At 39.8% G+C, this 19,548-nt stretch overlaps 2 protein-coding genes across 3 annotated transcripts in view; both read right to left on the bottom strand.

The window, feature by feature from the left end:
* Window positions 1–6,358, bottom strand: part of wdr35 (WD repeat domain 35) — a 14,433-nt gene extending 8,075 nt beyond the window's left edge. Inside the window, exons 1-14 of one of the 2 annotated variants that reach the window (XM_035674517.1) lie at window positions 6,335–6,358; window positions 6,132–6,249; window positions 5,307–5,378; window positions 5,080–5,172; window positions 4,818–4,946; window positions 4,511–4,644; window positions 4,165–4,330; window positions 3,928–4,073; window positions 3,526–3,651; window positions 2,932–3,117; window positions 2,610–2,645; window positions 2,443–2,503; window positions 639–783; window positions 121–190 (exon numbers count right to left, since the gene is read on the bottom strand). In XM_035674517.1, coding sequence (XP_035530410.1) covers window positions 121–190; window positions 639–783; window positions 2,443–2,503; window positions 2,610–2,645; window positions 2,932–3,117; window positions 3,526–3,651; window positions 3,928–4,073; window positions 4,165–4,330; window positions 4,511–4,644; window positions 4,818–4,946; window positions 5,080–5,172; window positions 5,307–5,378; window positions 6,132–6,249; window positions 6,335–6,358 — 1,506 coding nt within the window. The remainder of the gene's footprint in view (window positions 1–120; window positions 191–638; window positions 784–2,442; window positions 2,504–2,609; window positions 2,646–2,931; window positions 3,118–3,525; window positions 3,652–3,927; window positions 4,074–4,164; window positions 4,331–4,510; window positions 4,645–4,817; window positions 4,947–5,079; window positions 5,173–5,306; window positions 5,379–6,131; window positions 6,250–6,334) is intronic. The other variant, XM_035674518.1, reaches the window with a different exon arrangement.
* A 935-nt stretch (window positions 6,359–7,293) lies between these two features.
* LOC118337468 (matrilin-3-like) overlaps window positions 7,294–19,548 on the bottom strand; it is a 16,900-nt gene continuing 4,645 nt past the window's right edge. Inside the window, exons 4-9 of the mRNA XM_035674519.1 lie at window positions 17,851–17,970; window positions 14,390–14,509; window positions 12,418–12,543; window positions 11,214–11,333; window positions 8,759–8,860; window positions 7,294–8,542 (exon numbers count right to left, since the gene is read on the bottom strand). Of these exons, the coding sequence (XP_035530412.1) occupies window positions 8,493–8,542; window positions 8,759–8,860; window positions 11,214–11,333; window positions 12,418–12,543; window positions 14,390–14,509; window positions 17,851–17,970 (638 nt within the window). The 3' untranslated portion in view covers window positions 7,294–8,492. The remainder of the gene's footprint in view (window positions 8,543–8,758; window positions 8,861–11,213; window positions 11,334–12,417; window positions 12,544–14,389; window positions 14,510–17,850; window positions 17,971–19,548) is intronic.

Below are 19,548 nucleotides of genomic sequence, written 5' to 3' on the forward strand. Positions count from 1 at the left end.
TATATATATATATATATTCATTCAATGTATTCCTTTGTGAGTTAACACTTTATTTGACATTAAATTGCTACCTGTATGTTAAGAAACCTGTGCAACTTGAGAGGTGAAAATGTCTCTTACTGTGAAGGCTTTTGCAAAATCTGGACCGCTGTCATTGGCTCCAGATGGATTGCTGTCAATGTGGTAGACCCTAGAAAGGCAGGAAGTGAGAACAAATGAGAAAGAACCAGGGAGACAGCCAGACAGGCAAACAGTTGTCCCTTCCACTGAGGTGAACTGTGGTACAGGTGCTAGGATAGCCCTGGCAGAACATTAGGTCATGCCCAGCCTGTCTGGAACCTCAATGGCATTTGATTCAGATGAATGAATCCTTTTCATAGCAGTGGCAGTACCAACACCCTACACTCAAACAGAGAGCCAGTAAACCCAAGGTTTCATCCACTGACTCACACAATCTGCAGTAATCTTGCCTCCCTGTAACTTTCCATGATCTGCTCGATGTGTGCTGTAAGTTCTGACGCAGGTGTTGTATTTTGTCCCCATCCACTACCTGGCTTTGTTAAATACAGTCCTTAAGACATCCAGTTCACACGTGGTTCCACTGTACAGTAAATGTTAGGCTAATGTCTGAAACTCACCTCTCTCTTCCCTCCTTCTTAGTTCTCGTCACTTGGTTGATCTCCAGAGCAGTTAATTTCTTCGCCACTCTGTACTGCCACAAGTAGAAAGCCTCTTTGGACGCAGCAATCACATGTGTCTTGGTCATGGTGACAAACAGTGGATCTGTAAAAAAAAATAAAGTAAATAGACTAAATCAGTGTAGAGCAGGGACACTCACTTGCTTTGCCCGGGGGCCACTTCGGAATAATTACCGGAGGCCTAACACTAATAATATTAATCAGATAAAACCAATAAACATTAGAATTGCTAATGTGTACAAATAAAGCCAAATTCAACCTTTCAATGTTTGCTTTCCTCAATCCAATTGCAGGAGCCCTGCATTCAGAAATCAAGTGCCACAGCTTCGCTGATAGGCTAATATGCGACTTCCCAAGTAACAGCCAAGGGATGTTATTGATCATTTACCAATTGCTAAACAAACAAAAAGATCCTTGTGTAAATTTACTTTATTGTGAATTAGAAAATGGTTGGAGGGCACCCTATCTGGCCCACAATCCTTAAAGGTCCAGTGTGTAGGTTTTAGTGGCACCTAGTGGTGTAGTTGCAGATTAAAACTAATTTGCTTCACCCTTCCCTTTCCAAACGCAAAGGAAAAATAATGGCCCTATCTAGAGCCAGTGATTGGTTTGTCCCTTCCTGGCTACTGTAGAAACATGGCGGTTTAATATGGCTACCTTCATGGGAGGCTACCCATGGTGTCTTTAGATAAAAACAGCTCATTCTGAGGTAAAGAAAACATAATGATTCTTATGTTCAGGTGATTATACTCTAATGAAAACATACCAATGCCAACCATGTCAATCGATCCTCCATAATGTTGGACACTGGACCTTTAAGCTGAGTATACCTGATGTAGTCCGTATATAATTTTATGTGATTTGAGAGCAACTTGAAATCCACTTCCTGCTTGTGTTCTTTGGTGGATTATGCGCGTGCCGAGCATCTGGCATCTGTGACTGTATTACCAATGTCACCAACTGAGAGGAAAAGTTTGGTCTTGTTGATCTCAGACCATGCAGTTCCAGTACATAAATTGTACATAAATAGTAATTATGTATTCACACATATTTATTCGTGGATAAAAAGCTGCATAAAACACGCTTCATTCTCTTCTACTGTACTAACTATACAGAACTACATCGCAAAACCTGGTAAATTAATGTTTGTAACTGTTTTTGAACTGGGAACAATTCCTGTGTGTTCTCAAACAGATACACTTTGACCAGTCTGGCAAAAGAGGAGACACTTCTAAATAAGACCCACTTGAACGCTCTCTCTCTTATTATTTACCAAGGTGGGATATCTGACACCCATTCAGCCCGCTGAGGCTTTGAAATCTGCCGACTTTATAATGTGTCTCTGCCTGAGCTTCCCAGCAAACATTGGGCCGTGTCAAGCAGAGACAGAATGCTGAAGATTTGTGAGATATGAAGACGCCCAGCACTCACTGTCTATTTGCTATAGGATGCTGTGCAGCCCATGAAAGATGTAGGCTGTGGGCGACAGACGGCAGAACGCCAGCCACCACTTCTCTATACACAGGGTGTGATCTCTCACATTGGCTTAAAGAAATACACCAACCTTATGGTAAATTAGGACTCTGATCAACCCGCTGCTAAAGAAGATTATTACCAAGATCACTTCCGTATGTGTGCAAGCATGCGGGATACATGGCTTCTTTAGTAGATGATTCCCTTTAAGGGTGTGTTGAAAATGTAAATGAAGTGACATCTGAAGATTAATATTCCTCTCTTTACTCACCGATGTCAATGTATTTTGAGTCCAGTGGAGTCCCAATGGAGTTGCACAGAATCAGGACATACTGAAAAACATACAAAGTGCAACATTATTCTACAGCTCAGATTTATGATTCTTTATCAAGACAGAATAGTCCTCATTTTGAGTGTGTGGTTTCATTTGTACATTACCCTTGCATGACTCCCAGACTCTAACTCAGCATCCTCCTGTGTGGCAATGAATTAGAGAACGGGAGGCAAAACAGCAGAGAAACATGTGTGATCCTTACTGTTACAGCTGACTCTGTAGCTTCTGCTGCATATACTGTATCTTTCCCAATGTAAGAGTTAGCATAGATCTGTCAAAAGCGATGGACATGCTTGTCTGTGAGTCATACAGAATGTGACTAGTGTATCAAATCAACCTGCAATGCTTTATACATCAAGTCCTGTTTTATTTTGCTTTCCTCTCACTGTTTCCATGTTAGGACAAATAATCCGGAGGTGTTTGTACCTGAGGCTGGGTGTCATCTGCCTTGCTGGCGAGGATGCAGAAGTCCCCTGAGGTAGTGATAGACATCAAGCTCTTCACATATTTGACAAACTTCTCGTTGTTTTTGGTGTCCCAGAACACCACACAGTAGTCCTGACGGTCTGGCTTCGTGTAGGCGTACACCACTGTGCTGCAACAGTAGCCCCACTGTTGAGAGACATAAAAGAGCTGGTGAGATTCATCTGTTGAGTAGGGTTTTCAGGAGTTATTATAGTTTAGATTTTCATTTTGTTAATTTTTTCGTTTCAAATAGAGAGAGGGCTTGCTCGTTTCAGTTTAGTTCAGTTCAGTTCAGTTCAGTTTAGGCTTTATTTAAAAAGGGAATACACCATGTGGTAACGAACCCTTAGAGGCTTATAAATGAAACCCCAATAAAATCCAAACATTGTATTAATTAAAAAAAAACATTCACTTAATCTGTTCTCATGAACTCTGAGTTTGGCTAGCGTTTTAAGCATATTCGTATCAGATTCAAATATAGTTCTACGAGTGTCTTCAAGAATCGTTTCTTTACCAAAAACTTTAATTAAAAGCAAGCCACATGTTGGTATTTACCTTGTAGTCTGGTCTTATGTTGGCAAAGTAGATGTAGGAGTCCACAGCCAGGCCAATACGCAGGCCTCCTCCCTCCCAGGCCACTCCCGTCATCTGCTTCCCAGGAACTTTTAGAGTTCTCAGATGCTGTTGAAACAACAAAAAGCATTTGAAGTGCAAAGTTTAAACTTGTTCCTGCCGCATAGCATTTTTATTTCCCCACTGGGGATAGTAGGGGGTATGAGTGTGCAAGGAATGATTTTTAAATCAATTTCAGTAAGTCAAGAACTATTTTGCCAGGTGCAGAGAATTCTCCCAACCTAGTGGCATTTTTAACCGCCCAATGTAGGACAGCACGACAACAGATACAATCTTCATGTATAAAACTCTGTGTAAGTAAGGAAAGCCAATCTTCACCCTCACCTCTCCAAAGGGTGTGTAGAACTGCACAACGTTGAATTCTTTTTCCATATTCGAGGCTCTGAGAGAACCCGCCACCGCCAGAACACTGCCGCAATGATTCCACTGGATACTGACCACATTCATCAGGGTGTCAATACACACTGGGTCTGCAGAACAGGACAGCAGCATAGCTCATCAGCATTTCACTGAAGTGTAACTTCAATATACTTATAGTCTTTTAAGATCTTTTCCCCTTACTTTCATCGTTCTCGTAGCGCATGATCTGGCACCTTCCATTGTCAAAACAGATAGCAAGGCACGGACAGTCTGGTTCGACGTAACCACCAGTTCCTGCGTACCAGTGGATACCTGCTATACTGACAGCTCCAGTCGCATTGGTGAGACAGCTGATGGTCATTTTCATCTGAAACGTAACACAGATCAGAAAACATATGCTAAATTGTAATCAGTAAATGCGAGCATGTGATAGGATCTAATGTGCATGAAAGATGAATTCTTAAAAAGAGCATCCTATGAGTCAGGAAGCCATGCAGTGTGAATATATGGGATGAACTGACATTTCTGTATAAACGTATGCACTCACTATAAAGTTTCCTTGGTTGTCATAGATTTGAACTTCGCCGTTGGCCATGCCAAAGAGGAGGATCTTGCTGTCTGGCGACCATGCCACGTGAGCAAGCTGATTTCCCTTTAGCTCCTTTCCCCAAATCCGGTTTCCTACCAAAAAAAAAAAGGAATTTATCCCACTGTACATTCATTCCCTCAGTATGTGAACAAAGAAATCCTTGTCAAGAGAGCCTTGGTGATTTTATGCTAAATCTCGTTGCAAAACATGTTATGACTGATAACCATTTCATTTTTAGTAACCACACTATAAATCTTTTTTTTACCATCAACAGATCCAACAATGACCGCTCCGTCTTCATACACAATGCAGATCTTCTGACCATCAGCGTTCCAACTCATGCTCCTCACCACCGACTTGTTCCGGTTGTTGATCATCTCCTCGTACCAGGCACCTTCGAAAGGGGCAAAAACAAACAACTATAAAAGCCAAATTTATTACGAGGCAACTTGTATTGTTAGTCTTCAGATTCAGATTCATTCTTTATTTTGTTTTCAGTCTGTACAAAGTCTTATGGCAGTAATCACCTTTGTAGAGCATCCATACAATGATGAGTCCATTCTGGTCACTGGTGGTCAGCTTTTCATACTGTTCATTCCACGTGACCACTTGCACTGCGCCTGCAAGTGTAGTATCAGGAAGTGTCAGCTCATTTTCTGATGGCTCGCTCCACAGCCTTGCACCACCGGACTATGTCTTCATTTTGTGGACACTATACAAATAGCAGGTTTGGCAACTACTAAATACAACTTACCACTGTGTCCTTCTAGAGTCTGGTTCATTGACAGATTACTGGGTGCAGCAAGACCTTTAAGTTTGGCATCATCTGTTGACAAACCAGTAAAAGAGATCAGGTTCAGAACCTCAACAATGTTCACGCGATTCTCAGTGAGTTGTTTTTTAAACAACATTTTAAACAGACAACACTCAACACATAATACACATGGTACCATTTCTACTTACAGTGACTGGACACTGCGGCACCAGAACAGAGCCAAAAAGCTTATAAAAGTTTGAGAAGATTTCTTGAAATCTCAATCACATGGGTATTACATAATGGCTTTGACTGTAACAGATAAACATACAAAGCTGAATGTATGCAACATTATTATATTATTATTATTCATCCCCCCCCCAAAAAAAATAAATAAATGTTTTATACCCTGTAAAAGGAACAACAAAATAAACACATGCAAAATATTGAAATGTGAACACAGTGTCTCTGAACACCAGGTTCAGACAATATCAGTGTTCATAACAAATGTTACACTTTACACTGCATTTATGTATCATTATTATTATCATGATAATCGTTACTATTATATATAAAAGTGTTATTATTATTATCAAAGCCCACCAATCTTAGAAACAAGACAGGCACTCTGACCAGTGACATGACAGTCATTACAGGTGGATACTGCCAAGAAGGTCAAACAACTCTGCATTGTATACGTTTAATATTTTTTTCATTTTAATGCAAAAAGCTGTCCAAGGCCCCTCAGGCTGGTGGATAGAAATAACCTTAAATCACGAGTGTACCAGGACGGTGCAGGCTGTTAGCTCCATCCGCTGAACTTACCCGTCTGAGTTTCAAGCTTGAGTACTCTGAGAAGACCATCGTCCCCCCCACAGGCAATGAAGCCTTGATCTTTGTTCCAGGAGACACATTTTAGGTGAATATTGTTGGGGATAGCGATCTATAAAACACGTAAAATGTAAGCCACACTGTTTATATCTTATCTGACGTGTAGACAGGTGGTCAGCTGGGTGGCAGACACTCACCTTCTTACTGAGGTAGATGAACATGGTGCTGGAGACAACTTACAGACCTCTGTCTATCTGAAAGGAACTGCGTACAGCTCAGCTATACTAACCTAACGTCGAATAGCAAACTACACAGCTAAAGTGAGCCAACTGTTTCAGCCTAGTAGCCACATCATGCGGCCTGCATCTGGTGAATGTAACGTTAGCCTGTTCCGTTAGCTTTGCTGTCTAACGTGACACAGTTAGCGCACACTGTTAACGTTGAATTTAATTAGCCTCATAAATTAAACGCTCGGCTACGATTGAAGTGAATAACGTTAGCGAGTGAATTGGAAAAACTGCTCAAATTCGACGTTTCGTTGCTTGTTTTGGAAAACTCAGTACTCAGAGGCTGAGCTTCCCTCGGTCTCCCGTGGTAACCGTAAACCGGAAGAGTCGGGTTTGGGGTCTTTGTGGTAATTGTAGTTTTTCTTGTTCGCGCTCTGGTGTCAGGCTTTGCAGAATCGTCCGGTCCTTTTGACCCCCTCACTATAATGGGCAGTTACTCACTGTAATTTGTCTTATTTGGGAGAAAAGACAATAAGCTTTATTGAGCTTTGCATGGTTGTCTTGTATATTACTGTAAAAATGTAACAGGCATAAATGACCACTATGAAAAAACCTAATAAACCAGCACTACAATTAGGCTACATAAAAACCATTAGCTACATATTTTGCTTTTAGTTATGTTGGATGCAAAACAAGAAAAATGGGTGCAGTGAAGGTAGGTTATCATAGTCGCTCTCAACATGGATTGATTTTGGCCTATTCAGAGATTATATCACTATTCTGAGATTAAGTGGGCTGGTCACTAAGAGTAAAACACACAATACAAGATCTATGATCGATTATTTCAGAATATTTATTTTCCATGTCCAACTATATTCCCAACAGAAAATATACAGGAAAAGTTGTTTTCTATCACAAAAGCACCAGAATATGTTATGCATAGTCAGTTTACACCACAAATATTCATTTCACCTGTTTCAGGTGTTTCATGGCAATGACAAAATAGAAAACACAGAACATGTGTGTATTGTATGAAGAAAATACTGTAAATTTAAAATAAGGCAGTGATGTTTAAACCCCTGTATACTTGTGTATCTGTCTTTGATATTAGCTGACAATATTCTTATGTTTCTGTTTTACACTACTGTCAGTTGAATTGAAAATGCTATAAAAATAAAAGTTACTAAAAAAGCAAATACTGTACAGTGAAATACGGTTTTAACTGTTTACAAAGTAAAGTGGATTTTAACTCAAAATGCAATGATTTCAAAACTTAGTGCATTGAAAAATTGTCTTTAATGGCCCGGACTTTGGTCCAAGACAAGCCAAGTGTGCAAAGAAGTGAATTGGCCCAAACAACCATGAACTCCCTAAACAGTTTTCCCTCTAAGCCCAAAGAAACTGCACCTGTCTGTTACAAACAAAACAATTATTACCAATCAATGTTGTGCTATAAAGTAGTTGAAATATTTTAGGTATCAAATAAAAGGATTATAGTAATTCACCGTGATATAACACTGCCATGGGCCAACTGAACCAGGCTTTTTTTGGTCTTTTTTCTGTGTAATAGTGATGCAATCAGAAGGGTAACAACAGTGCTCTTGTTGTATAAGAGATTAGTTGTTGTGTTATGGTTATGGATGGAGGCTTTGTGTTCTACCTAGAACACAAGAACACTGACCAAGAAATGCTCTCGGCTCACTAAATACACAACAAGGATGTGGTACAACACTCCACAAGAAAAACATTAATTTTACAATTTCTCATACATATATTTTTTAGAAGTTTGTACCATATCTTTTCTGTAAATTATCTTACATAGTTTGAATCTTAACTCAGTGGAGGCAATCTAGTAATACTACAAAATACAGGTATATGTAAACATTTACACCAGTTACACCTGATTTTAATGTAAGAAGTAATAATAGACAGTGTTGTGAATACAGAATGCAGGTTTATAATACAAAACAGTAATTGCAACAGTCTACTGCATGAGAAATCAGTACCATGCAGAGTTCTACCAAATCAGACATTTTTAGGGAGATCTTGAGGGTTACAGATGACTTTGTCTGGTCACAAAAATTTGATACACTTAGAGCCCTGAAGAAGTTTTCCGACATCTCCATCGCTACTGCTGTTGGCCCTCAATCAGGTTCACTTTGTCCGAAAGTTCATCAAGTGAACATACTGTCAAGGAAATACAACTTTAAAAGTGTAGCTGTAATGTTTACCAGCTCATCAGATTTAGATTCAACTTACTGTCATTAAACATACAAATAAGACAAAAAGATTATAGCAGCAGGCCAAGCTAGTTAAAAAAAAACATTTGTTCTTAAATCTTAAGCGCATACTACAGATAACCACAATTTTTAAATCTTATATCAAAAAGGATATGTTTTCTGCTCAGCTCCTGAATGGTTGACTGCACTTTCTTCTGGAACACAATCTGAGCTTCACACATGCAGGCATCTTGAGTTATTTCACTTCTCATTTCCTCTGAAAGGATGAAAAAATATGGAAAGCATGAGTGAGTGATGTTTCACCGTGTTTAGTGTAGCCCCTTTGTAGTACTCGTTTGTAATACTAGTACAACATTTGGCTACTTAGTAGAAAGAAACAATACGGAACACAGCCCATCTTATGTTCCTCTTTGTGGACTAATGGCCAAAATCCTTTAAAAGAATCAGTGTCGATGCTGAGAGAATCGGATAAAAGTTAGGTGTTGTTTTAAATGAAAAGATAAGCATAACTGATATGGATTGAACAATATAGCAGAGATTAGGTACAATCTTGATTTTTCTTTTGTGAGTGAGATTAGATGTTAAAAATAGTTAATCCCTTCAATTAGTTAATCACAACCTAGGAGTGCCTAGTTAAAGAGATCAGGTGTGGACAAATTTAAAGGGGACACATGTTAACAACTGTTTGAGCAATATACCCATATATACATACAATTCACTGAAAAAGATACAATGATATGGGTCCTTTACATGGACCAAAGTTCTCATGGGCTCACACCACAACTCCCATTGCCTTAGCAGTCTGTCATTCCTTTAACCAGCACTGCAGCACACATTTATGTTTTATAATCTGCGCTGTAAATGTATGGATCAGTAGAAGTAGTGCTTGTCGTTGGACACAGTAGCTTTGGTTGCAGTCCACTGCAGACTTCTCCACAACTAAAGAATGCAAAAAGACAGACGTGAAAAGTATGATAACTATTAAAATAAAAGAAGCACACAAATTGCAATCTAAAATCTATAGAGATAGGGAAAGCCCGATATCAGTGCCATATAGGCTTGACCAAACTCCAACCTGGGGCAGTATACTGAAATTCTCTATTTATAGTCTATGTATAGTCTACATTCACAAATTGTCAGCAAAGGCTTACAGGGTTATAGACATGTGATCATATAATTGGGATGACAATCCTTAAACTCCGTTCTGTTTCATACAAGCTGCACCCTTAAGATGAATTTGTGGGTCTCCATTGAGATGTTGCAATACCTTAACATGGATGCAGGATTGCTACATAGAGGGTCAGGCTGTAGCCACTGTGCACCTGCTCAAAAATGTGAAAGAAAAGAAACATACAATAGATCCTTTAAGGAGCACAGCCAACATGCATCATTTTGGGTCAACAGGGACTCTTCTTTTAGTTGATGGCAAACCGTAACACTAAACTGGTCAGTTATAGAGTCAATTGAACTGTGTAAATCATGACACACTTGAGGGTGGTCAATAATAAGGTGGTCTAGGCAGAAAAAGGCTGTGATTATTTGCCACCAAAATTTTGGTAGCCTTCAAAGGAAGATGGACTTTTGCTCTTTTTGACAGTTTCTCTACTGGTGGGCTGTCATGTTGTACCAAACCTGCTACAGCTTGTGGTGAAGCCATGCCTCCACCTATGGCAAAATTTCAGGCATGGTATAGTTTAGCCAGTTGACCTGGTGATGTATGAGATACATTTCCTGTGCTTGGTATTACCTTTTCGAGCCAGAATATCAACAGAGCATAGTCCATTGTCTGGAATTATCTCCTCAACATGAAAGAAGATCCCCCATCGCTATAACACCCTGCACTCTAGGCTGTCTGGACTGCCCATGTTGTCAGTAATAGCAAGGTGGATGCCAAAGCAGTTGTGTTAGAAAGGGAAGGGAGAAGTCATGGTGGCCTTGTTTACAGTCAAATCAGCTCAGTACGACCCTCATAGGAAAATGGCCAAGCCTATAGACTCTTTAAGGCTGCTGGAGATTTGATTGCTTTTAACTACGTGTTTGCATACGCATGATGGCCACCATGCAATGCCTGTATATGGCCACCCATATCCTGAGTCCGTTTGGACCGTTGGTAGTGGACGTCCTCAGGCATGAATGCAACACATGCACAATGCAAACGCGTGGTTAAAAAGCAAGTATATCTCTGTCTTCAGAGGCCAAAGCCTGGGTCATATTTAAATTGATATAGAGGAAATCTATCTAATCTAAGCTAGAACAGATAGCACTGGCATCTCACCTCGAATGGTCTTGCTTATTTTAGGATGGTTTGAAAATGGCTCTTGTCAAACACAAGGTCCAACCTGTCTTTGATAAAGCCTTTTCAAATATCATAGGGAAAGAGTATTCAAGGAGCCCCTGGCCAGTTGTTGAAATTTGGTGGATCAAAGTTCATTTGAAGACTCATGGAAACCATGTCCATGTATGCCACACCTTTCGGTAAGTTGGTCCCAGTCTGGCCGAGCTCAACTCAAATTCCTGATGCTAGAACTCAAAATATGGACAATTTGAATCTTGATACTCCCAATACACAGACACCATTATCTATGCTGAAAAAAAATCCAGATCCTTACGTGAGCATGTTTTCTGGTCTGCATTCAACACATATCCCTCTCGACACTTGCAGGTATATGAGTCACCATTGTTGATACAAATGTGCTGGCAGTCATGTCCCTGAGCACAAGCATCTGAACCTGAAAAGAGACACTTCTAACTTGGTCTAAGTAATTCAAGGTCAAGGAGCTCTTCCTTGTCCCTAAGTAACTCTTATTTGCTGCTTACTTGCTTGCTTACTTGTTGCTTACAGTCTTTTGAGCTAGTATGGAATGACACAAAACATCTTGCGATACTGAAACAATGTTTACTTGAAAGGAAAAACTTTCTTACGTGAGCATGTTTTCTGATCCATGTTCAACACGTATCCTACTCGACACTTGCAGATGTAAGAGTTCCCATTGTTGACACAAATTTGCTGGCAGTCATGTCCCTGGGCACATGCATCAGAACCTGAAAAGAAAAGCTCACACCTCAGTGACTTAGTCTTATGACATAATTCTTGCCAAGCCTTTGGTCACAGTTCTCTGTAGAAGAAGTGAATGCCTCAGCCCTGTGATCAATACATTTAAACATTCCTAATCTCTATATCTCCTGCTTATTCAAGCTCACATCAAAAATGGCCAAAATTCACAAGAGATGTGGTGTGTCTATGTAGATGAGTCACCATGGTTGATACAAATGTTCTGGCAGTCATGTCCCTAAGCACATGCATCTGAACCTAACTGACTTGATCTAAGTATTCCAAAGTCAAGGAACTCTTGCTTTTATTATCTTCATATTCATGGAATCCCTTGCCAAAACATGACATAATGTGTCGAGCGCAACACAAATGCTTAAGTAGCTTTTGTTGCGGGCACAGTCACACATACGCAAAATCACAACACTGGCAAGTTTTTGCCTCTCGTTCACTTCCAATCTATGTGAACAAAGGGGCAAATAAAACCCTTGCTTCCCAAGGTCCAGATTTGCATAGAGTTCAACATTGGTGAATTTTAACCGGAGAAGTTGCAGTGTGTTTACTCTTAAAAAGGACAACAAAGCAAACTGGTTTCCACGTGCGGCACATCTTGCACTGCCCACATTTCGCCTTCACAGCCGTGGGTCACTAGCCTGCATTTGCGTATGTGTGACTGGAGCCTGGTCTTTGGAACTACTATGGAATGACACAAAACATCTTGAGATACTGCACAAATGTTTACTTCAAAGGAAAAACTTTCTTACGTGAGCATGTTTTGTGATCCATGTTTAACACGTATCCCACTCGACAGTTGCAGATGTAAGAGTTCCCATTATTGACACAAATGTGCTGGCAGTCATTTCCCTGGGCACATGCATCAGAACCTGAACCTGAAAAGAAAAGCTCACACCTCAGCGACTTAGTCTTACAACATCAAAAACTTCAATCACTTTACATTTCGCCGAGCCTTTGGTCCCAGTTCTCTTTAAAAGAAGTAAATGCCTCAGCCCTGTGCCCAGCCCCTATCATGGTGTGTCAACTCCTATGGTGCTCTGATGAACATGCTTTGAAGCTCCAAATGTGCTTTGTGGAATATCTGAGATGCTGGATCACACCACAGACACCAAATATGTATATTGAAACAAATCAGGTGCTTACGTCCTTACAGGACACTTGCAGATATACGAGTCATCACTGTTGACACAAATGTGTTGGCAATCATGCCCCATGACACATGCATCCGATCCTGAAAAGAAAGACTTCCACATCTGACTTAGCCTAACACCATCGGTCAAGAAGCTCTTAACCCATTGAGAACCCCCGACTGGCCAAATTTCCTTTTACAGTTCAGGAATTCTATGGTCATCTATTCTATTCTTCTCGGAGCATCAGTCTGAGCATAAGAGGCATCATATATTTTAGAGAGATCCAGGTTCTTACATGAGCAAGTTTTCTGGTCTGCATTCAACTCATATCCCATTCGACACTTGCAGACAAACTAGTCATTAGTGCTGACATAAATATGTTGGGAACACATGTCTGAACCTGAGAGAGAAACACTTCCACTGACGGATTCCATTTACATCAATCAAAAAGCAATCAAGAATAAGTTAATTTGGTGAGAACCTGATGCATTGTACCATGGCATGCACTTGAAACTTAGACTTTGAGTCTCTTTTGAGCATATTTTCTTTTTAGTCTGTTCACACTAACTTCACAACTGACTAATCTTCTAATCTATAGGACAATTTATATGAGCTGATATGCATGTGACCTCAGCTGTGGTTCACCAGCTCTTGCTGTCCAGATAAATAATTTGGGGTTGTTTCTGGAAAACACCAATCCCATATGACCTTCCAATACATTTTTTAGTCCTCCAGAGAATGGCTTCTGCAGCATTCAGTCATGCACCTAGAATAATGGATTTGAGGGAACCCTGAAACACAGCACCATAACATGCACAAATTTATAGGTAAAATTCAAGTTCTTACGTGAGCATGTTTTCTGGTCTGCATTCAACACATATCCCTCATGACATGAGCAAAGATGAGAATTGCCATTTTTGACACAAATATGCTGGCAGCCATGTCCCTGGATACATGCATCTGAACCTGAAAAGAAACACTTCCACAGCTAACATAGTCCAACTCTGTCAGTTAATTTATCTTTGGCGTCTTATGACGTCTTATGATAAATCAACAGAAAATATTTTATGGGCATTTACCCTATGCCTTATTTTTTTTTCAAACACCTAAATTTATGCATTTTTCTAATAATTAATACACACTGCCATAAGACAAACATATCGTGATGTCCAGATTCCACTTGATCATTCAATTTAAAACGTATGTAAGTGATGAGTAAATACTCCATACCTCTATGTGGAGCATTTCATCAAGTGCATCTAAAATGTATTAGGGCACTTGACATTTTGTACAAGAACATGCATATCAAACAGTTATAATCAAACTTAAGGTTCTTACGTGAGCATGTTTTCTGGTCTGCATTCAACACATATCCCTCATCACACATGCAAAGGTAAGAATTGCCATTTTTGACACAAATATGTTGGCAGTCATGTCCCTGGGTACATGCATCTGAACCTGAAAACAGAAACTTCCACAGCTAAAATCCACAGCTAACTTCCTTGGAGAAGCTTATGATTGGCCAAAATTGATTAAAGAAAAACAGCTCTGTGCCTCTTTCTGAATCCAATAATAAAGCCCAAGTTCTTACGTGAGCATGTTTTATGGTCTGAATTCAACACATATCCCACTTGACATTTGCAGATGTATGAGTCATCATTGCTGACACAAATATGTTGGCAGTCATGTCCCTGAGCACATGTATCTGAACCTGAAAAGAGATATTCAGACTGGTAACTGACTTGTAACTGATGGTACCAATAATGTTACAGTTAGTCATGCATCAGTCCCAGTCTCCAAACTTCACCTACAAGTGATTTAAAACAATCTACAAGAGCTGATATATATACATCCACAGCACCGTGCTTCACCAACTTACCAATTGCCAATACTACATAGATTATTCTCTGACATTTATTCAAGTGAATCTTCAAGGTAAACCCAAGACACTGGATCCTCAATTATATACTGTAGGTAAAATTCTGGTTCTTACTTGAGCAGGTTTTCAGGTCTGCATTCAACATATATCCCTCATGGCAATTGCAAAGGTATGAATCACCATTTGTAACACAAATATGTTGGCAGTCATGTCCCTGGTCACATGTATCCAAACCTGAAAAGAGACTTCCACAGCTAACATTTACACCATCAGGATAGACCAGCATTAATTGAAAGCTTTCTCTGCCAACCATGCACATACATTTTTAATTTCTTGTATTAACTAGTGACACTGCGCTAATACATATCATAAGGTCCAGGTTCTTACGTGAGCACGTTTTGAGGTCTGCATTTAACTTATATCCCACTTGACACTTGCAGATATACGAGTCATCATTGCTTTCACAAATGTGCTGGCAATCATTTCCAAGGGCACATGGATCAGAACCTGAAAAGAGACATGTCCACATGTAACTTACATCTTATGACATCTGTTAAGGAGAACCTGGACTGTTGGAGCCACTGTCTGGCCACTGCTTCCCTAACTATTGACGTTAACTGTGGTCACATGCTCTATTTCTTTTTCTGTCTCAATCAGTCTCTTAGTTATTTAGGCTGAGCTCAGCAACTGACTTTGTGATCGTATACGGCATGTTTTCTATTTGACGCTTGCAGATGTATTCACTTGACAAACTATACACTCCAAATCTACTAAAAGGATAAAGTATCACTACGTGAGCTTGTTTTCTGGTCAGCACTCAACACATATAGCAAATAAACACTTGGAAACCTGAGACATTACACCAAGAGATGGACATGAAATCTATTGGTAAGGGTTCTTATGTGCACATCTTTTTTGTTTGCATTCAACACATATCCCTCATGACACATATGGAGGTATGAATAGCTGCTTTTGAGACAAAAGCCTCATTTCCGCTGCATGGTGCAGCTCAACTTGACGTAGCTCAACTTGCTTTAGGTACCAGGTACTCTTTGTACCAGGTGCTTTTCTCAATATGAGCTCATCTTGCTTAGTGGTGATGCCAAAAAAAAGGTACTATTGTATTATCCACAATTTTTGCCAGTAGAAAAACTAATTTCCATTGAGTTGAGTTGAGCTGAGCCGTACTATGCAGGGAAAATGTCATGTCCCTTGACACATATCCAAATCCGAAAGGAGACATTTCTACATGTAACGGACTGTAGCTGAACTCAACAACCAGTTCCCCATAACAACAGTCACAAGAGCTGTTCGTGCCTGATCCTGTACAAATTCAACCAAGCATTTACTTCCCACTTTTCAGAATAACCGAAATCCAAGAAGCAACCACCATCATTGAAGCAGAAGCGTAATGAAAGAAACTGCACCATAATGAATGTTGATTATGGTGCAGTTTCTTTAATGCCTGCTATGGCATCTGTGCCAAGATACAAGCATAAAGTCTACCTGAAAATTCCAGGTTCTCACGTGAGCATGTTTTCTGGTCTGCATTCAAAACATATCCCATTCGACACTTGCAGATGTACAAATCATCAGAGCTGACACAAATATGCTGGCAGTCATGTCCCTGGGAACATGAATCCAAACCTGAAAAGAAAAAACTTCCACATCTGACATGAAGCCCTTATTGTGGAATTTCACTTCACTCACCAGCTCCTGCTCTGTACAGTATATGGAGGATACATAACTTTCAGTCAGGCAAAACACAGGAACCAACCAAAAGACAGACAACAAATCTATGAAAAATATTCTGGTTCTTACGTGAGCATGTTTTCTGGTCTGCATTCAACACATATCCCTCTTGACATTTGCAGATGAACGACTCATCATTGCTGACACAAATATGTTGGCAGTCATGTCCTTGGGCACATGTATCTGAACCTGAAAAGAAACATCTAACCAACTAAGTCTTACTGAGTCAAGCAGCCTCGAGTCACTTTTATTTCAAACATGTGCACATCATGCATTAAATGGACTTTAACTAGGGTTTGACTATTTCATTTTGCAGATCTGTGATCAGCTTACGGGGGTTGTCCCTATAAAGCCAGTATACTCTACAAGACCACTCTGTATGTCAGATTATGTGGCTGTGGAACAGAACTGTAGCTGTTGAGCAAGCAATAAACCTAATTCCAGGTTCCAGGTAACCACCATTCATACTGAGGTTCTGATACTAACAAGCCAACTACCTATCCATCCTCTTACTGCTGGGTAGGGGGGGCACAGGCACGAGCACCCCCTGGAATGTGACATGCAAGTGTAAAATTTTTAAGAAAATTATCTTACGTGAGCATGTTTTCTGGTCTGCATTCAACACAAATCCCACTCGACACTTGCAGGTATATGAATCACCATTGCTGATGCAAATATGCTGGCAGTCATGTCCCTGGGCACATGCATCTGAACCTGAAAAGAGACACTCCCACATCTGACTGATATAGTTTTGGGTTCAGTCTAGAGAAGGAGCTTTTTAAAAATTCTCAGGCAAGTTCTATGAGTCACACATGTAAGTTACACTGAATCTAATATGGGATAATGTGTTTATCATGTGGGCGGGTCAAACTACAACAACTGTCCTGTTGTCTGCCATCTGTCCCTTTCAACTAACATAGTATCTTAATTACTACTACTACCCCTCTTTAGCTCTCCCGCAGTGTGGCCATTATTACTTTTAGAATTTGTGTCCCTCATCAGTCCGGGCCTTTATCATGTCCTGCTCATTTAATTTGTGCTGAATAGTCTCTGCCCTCATCTATTTAGGGCAACCCAACATTAGTAACAAGAGATGGTATGCAGTGTCCCGACACCACAAAATACCAAATTAATTGATGTCCAAAGGGAGCTTCACAACAAAAGCATATGATTGTGGAATTGCAAAATTTCTGTCAAAGTTCTTACATTAAATCTTATAAAAGTTAGACTTTTCTACCTCTAATAAGGTTTTTCCCCTCCAATCCCAAATTAGTGTTAAAGCAAGATTCAATTCAAGTATAATTGCTGATGTTCAACACTTATTAGCAGTAGTTTGCAGATAGTGAATCATGAAAAAACAAATGAGATATTGTGACACAGACATTGGACAAAAACATTAAGACAAAGATAAAGATACTCACGCGAGCATGTTTTCTTGTCCGGGTTCAAGACATAGCCCGTTCGACACTTGCAGCTGTATGAGATGCCATTGTCGACACAAATGTGCTGGCAATTGTGTCCCTGAGAACATGCATCCAAACCTGGAAAGAAACACTGTCTGATTGGCTTAAGCCTAATGAAATAATTTATAATTTATTCGTGTTATACTTCTCTGTTAGTAAGTTAATTTTATGTAATTTTGCAATTTTGTAATTATACAGAGGCACATGCTGATTAGGTTGCTTGATCTCTGTGCTTCAACTCTAGTGATGATACAGTGAATTCATTTTGTGGTTTCAAATCCTGTTTTTTTGAAGAGACGTACCATTTCTTACTTTCAACTGTTACACTGACTCAATTGAAGTCACCTGAATAACTATCCATCTTAACTTTGCAACAGAATTCATGTAGTTCAGAACATGCAAACACAAAACCTACATTCATAATCATTGCATGTCTTTGGTAACTGTTAACACAGAGGCTGGTTGATCTCACTCCTCAGGTTTAAACTGTTATATAAAGACAATTTTTTAAATTTGCGTGACTGGAAGTGAGTCATAATTTTAAGCACAGTGTGAGGAACTTGTATAAATAGCATGGTTAACATTAGCAGTTACCTTGCCAGTTTGGGTGGTACCAAAAGTTGAAAAGATTAATGGAAGTGACATTTTTAAATCACTTTTTTACTCAAAAGGACTTTGCCTCGAAAGGTCAGGGTGGGATCTTTTTTTAAGTGACATCACCTTGCAAAACCTTTAATGTTACCTCACAAAAAGGGTGCATTCCCGTGCAAAAATGTTTGCCTTACCAAGACTGTTTTGTGTTCTCTCAGAGTAACTTTTGTGTTACCTTTCATTAACGTTTTGCATTCCTGAGGGGTACTTTTACGATTCAAGTCTATTGTCTTCTGGTTTCAGTGAATAAGTGTAGTGAGCACTGCAGGTGAACTACACTCAATACTGCGCATGAATGCATCCTGTGGAGACAGACAAACGGCCTTCCATATGCTGCTGCTCTGCTAATGTGCTGCTCCTGCTACGCTTCCTGTGTAGACGTCTTACAGATATGGTTATGGCTATAGCTGCACTGTAGCTACTCTTTCAAATGCAAAATGTATTGTGAGACAACACAGCACTCACTGTGAGGGAATGCAAAAGTAGTTCAGAAAAAAATTCCACTGTGACCTTTCTGGGGCTCCGCTGTCAACAAAAAATTGAGAATTACACCTTTATTTTGAAATCCTCCTAGTTTATAGTTTTTCAAAATTCTGATATCACCCAAATGTGTCATGGCAATGAGCAGTTGGGCTGGATCAAGCATTCATGTAGCCTACAAGTATTAACTACCAGATAAAATAAATAATACATTTAGAGGAAAATATGTAAATACCTCATAGCATTAGTGGCGTTTTCCAAATTTGTAAACTCATAAATGTTTAACTCTTTTAAGCGTAACGATTTGATATTTTTCTTCCTAGAATTCTGTCATTACTGTGAGGTTGCAAAGAAATTGGCAGCGGCACCAGGAAGTCACTGCCACCAGCTAAGAAATAGTCAAGCACACAGTCCCTTGTGAAATCACAAATGAAGCGAAGCCTGCAAGCTAGTTCAGGCAGTCAACTCGAGCTGTGCTGCTATACACACATGACATGCCTCACTCCATAATTACTAACCAAGCGC

The sequence above is a fragment of the Morone saxatilis genome, unplaced genomic scaffold (genome assembly GCF_004916995.1).
Source record: "Morone saxatilis isolate NCDOM2014 unplaced genomic scaffold, NCSU_SB_2.0 Contig3, whole genome shotgun sequence".
NCBI classification, from domain to species: domain Eukaryota; kingdom Metazoa; phylum Chordata; class Actinopteri; family Moronidae; genus Morone; species Morone saxatilis.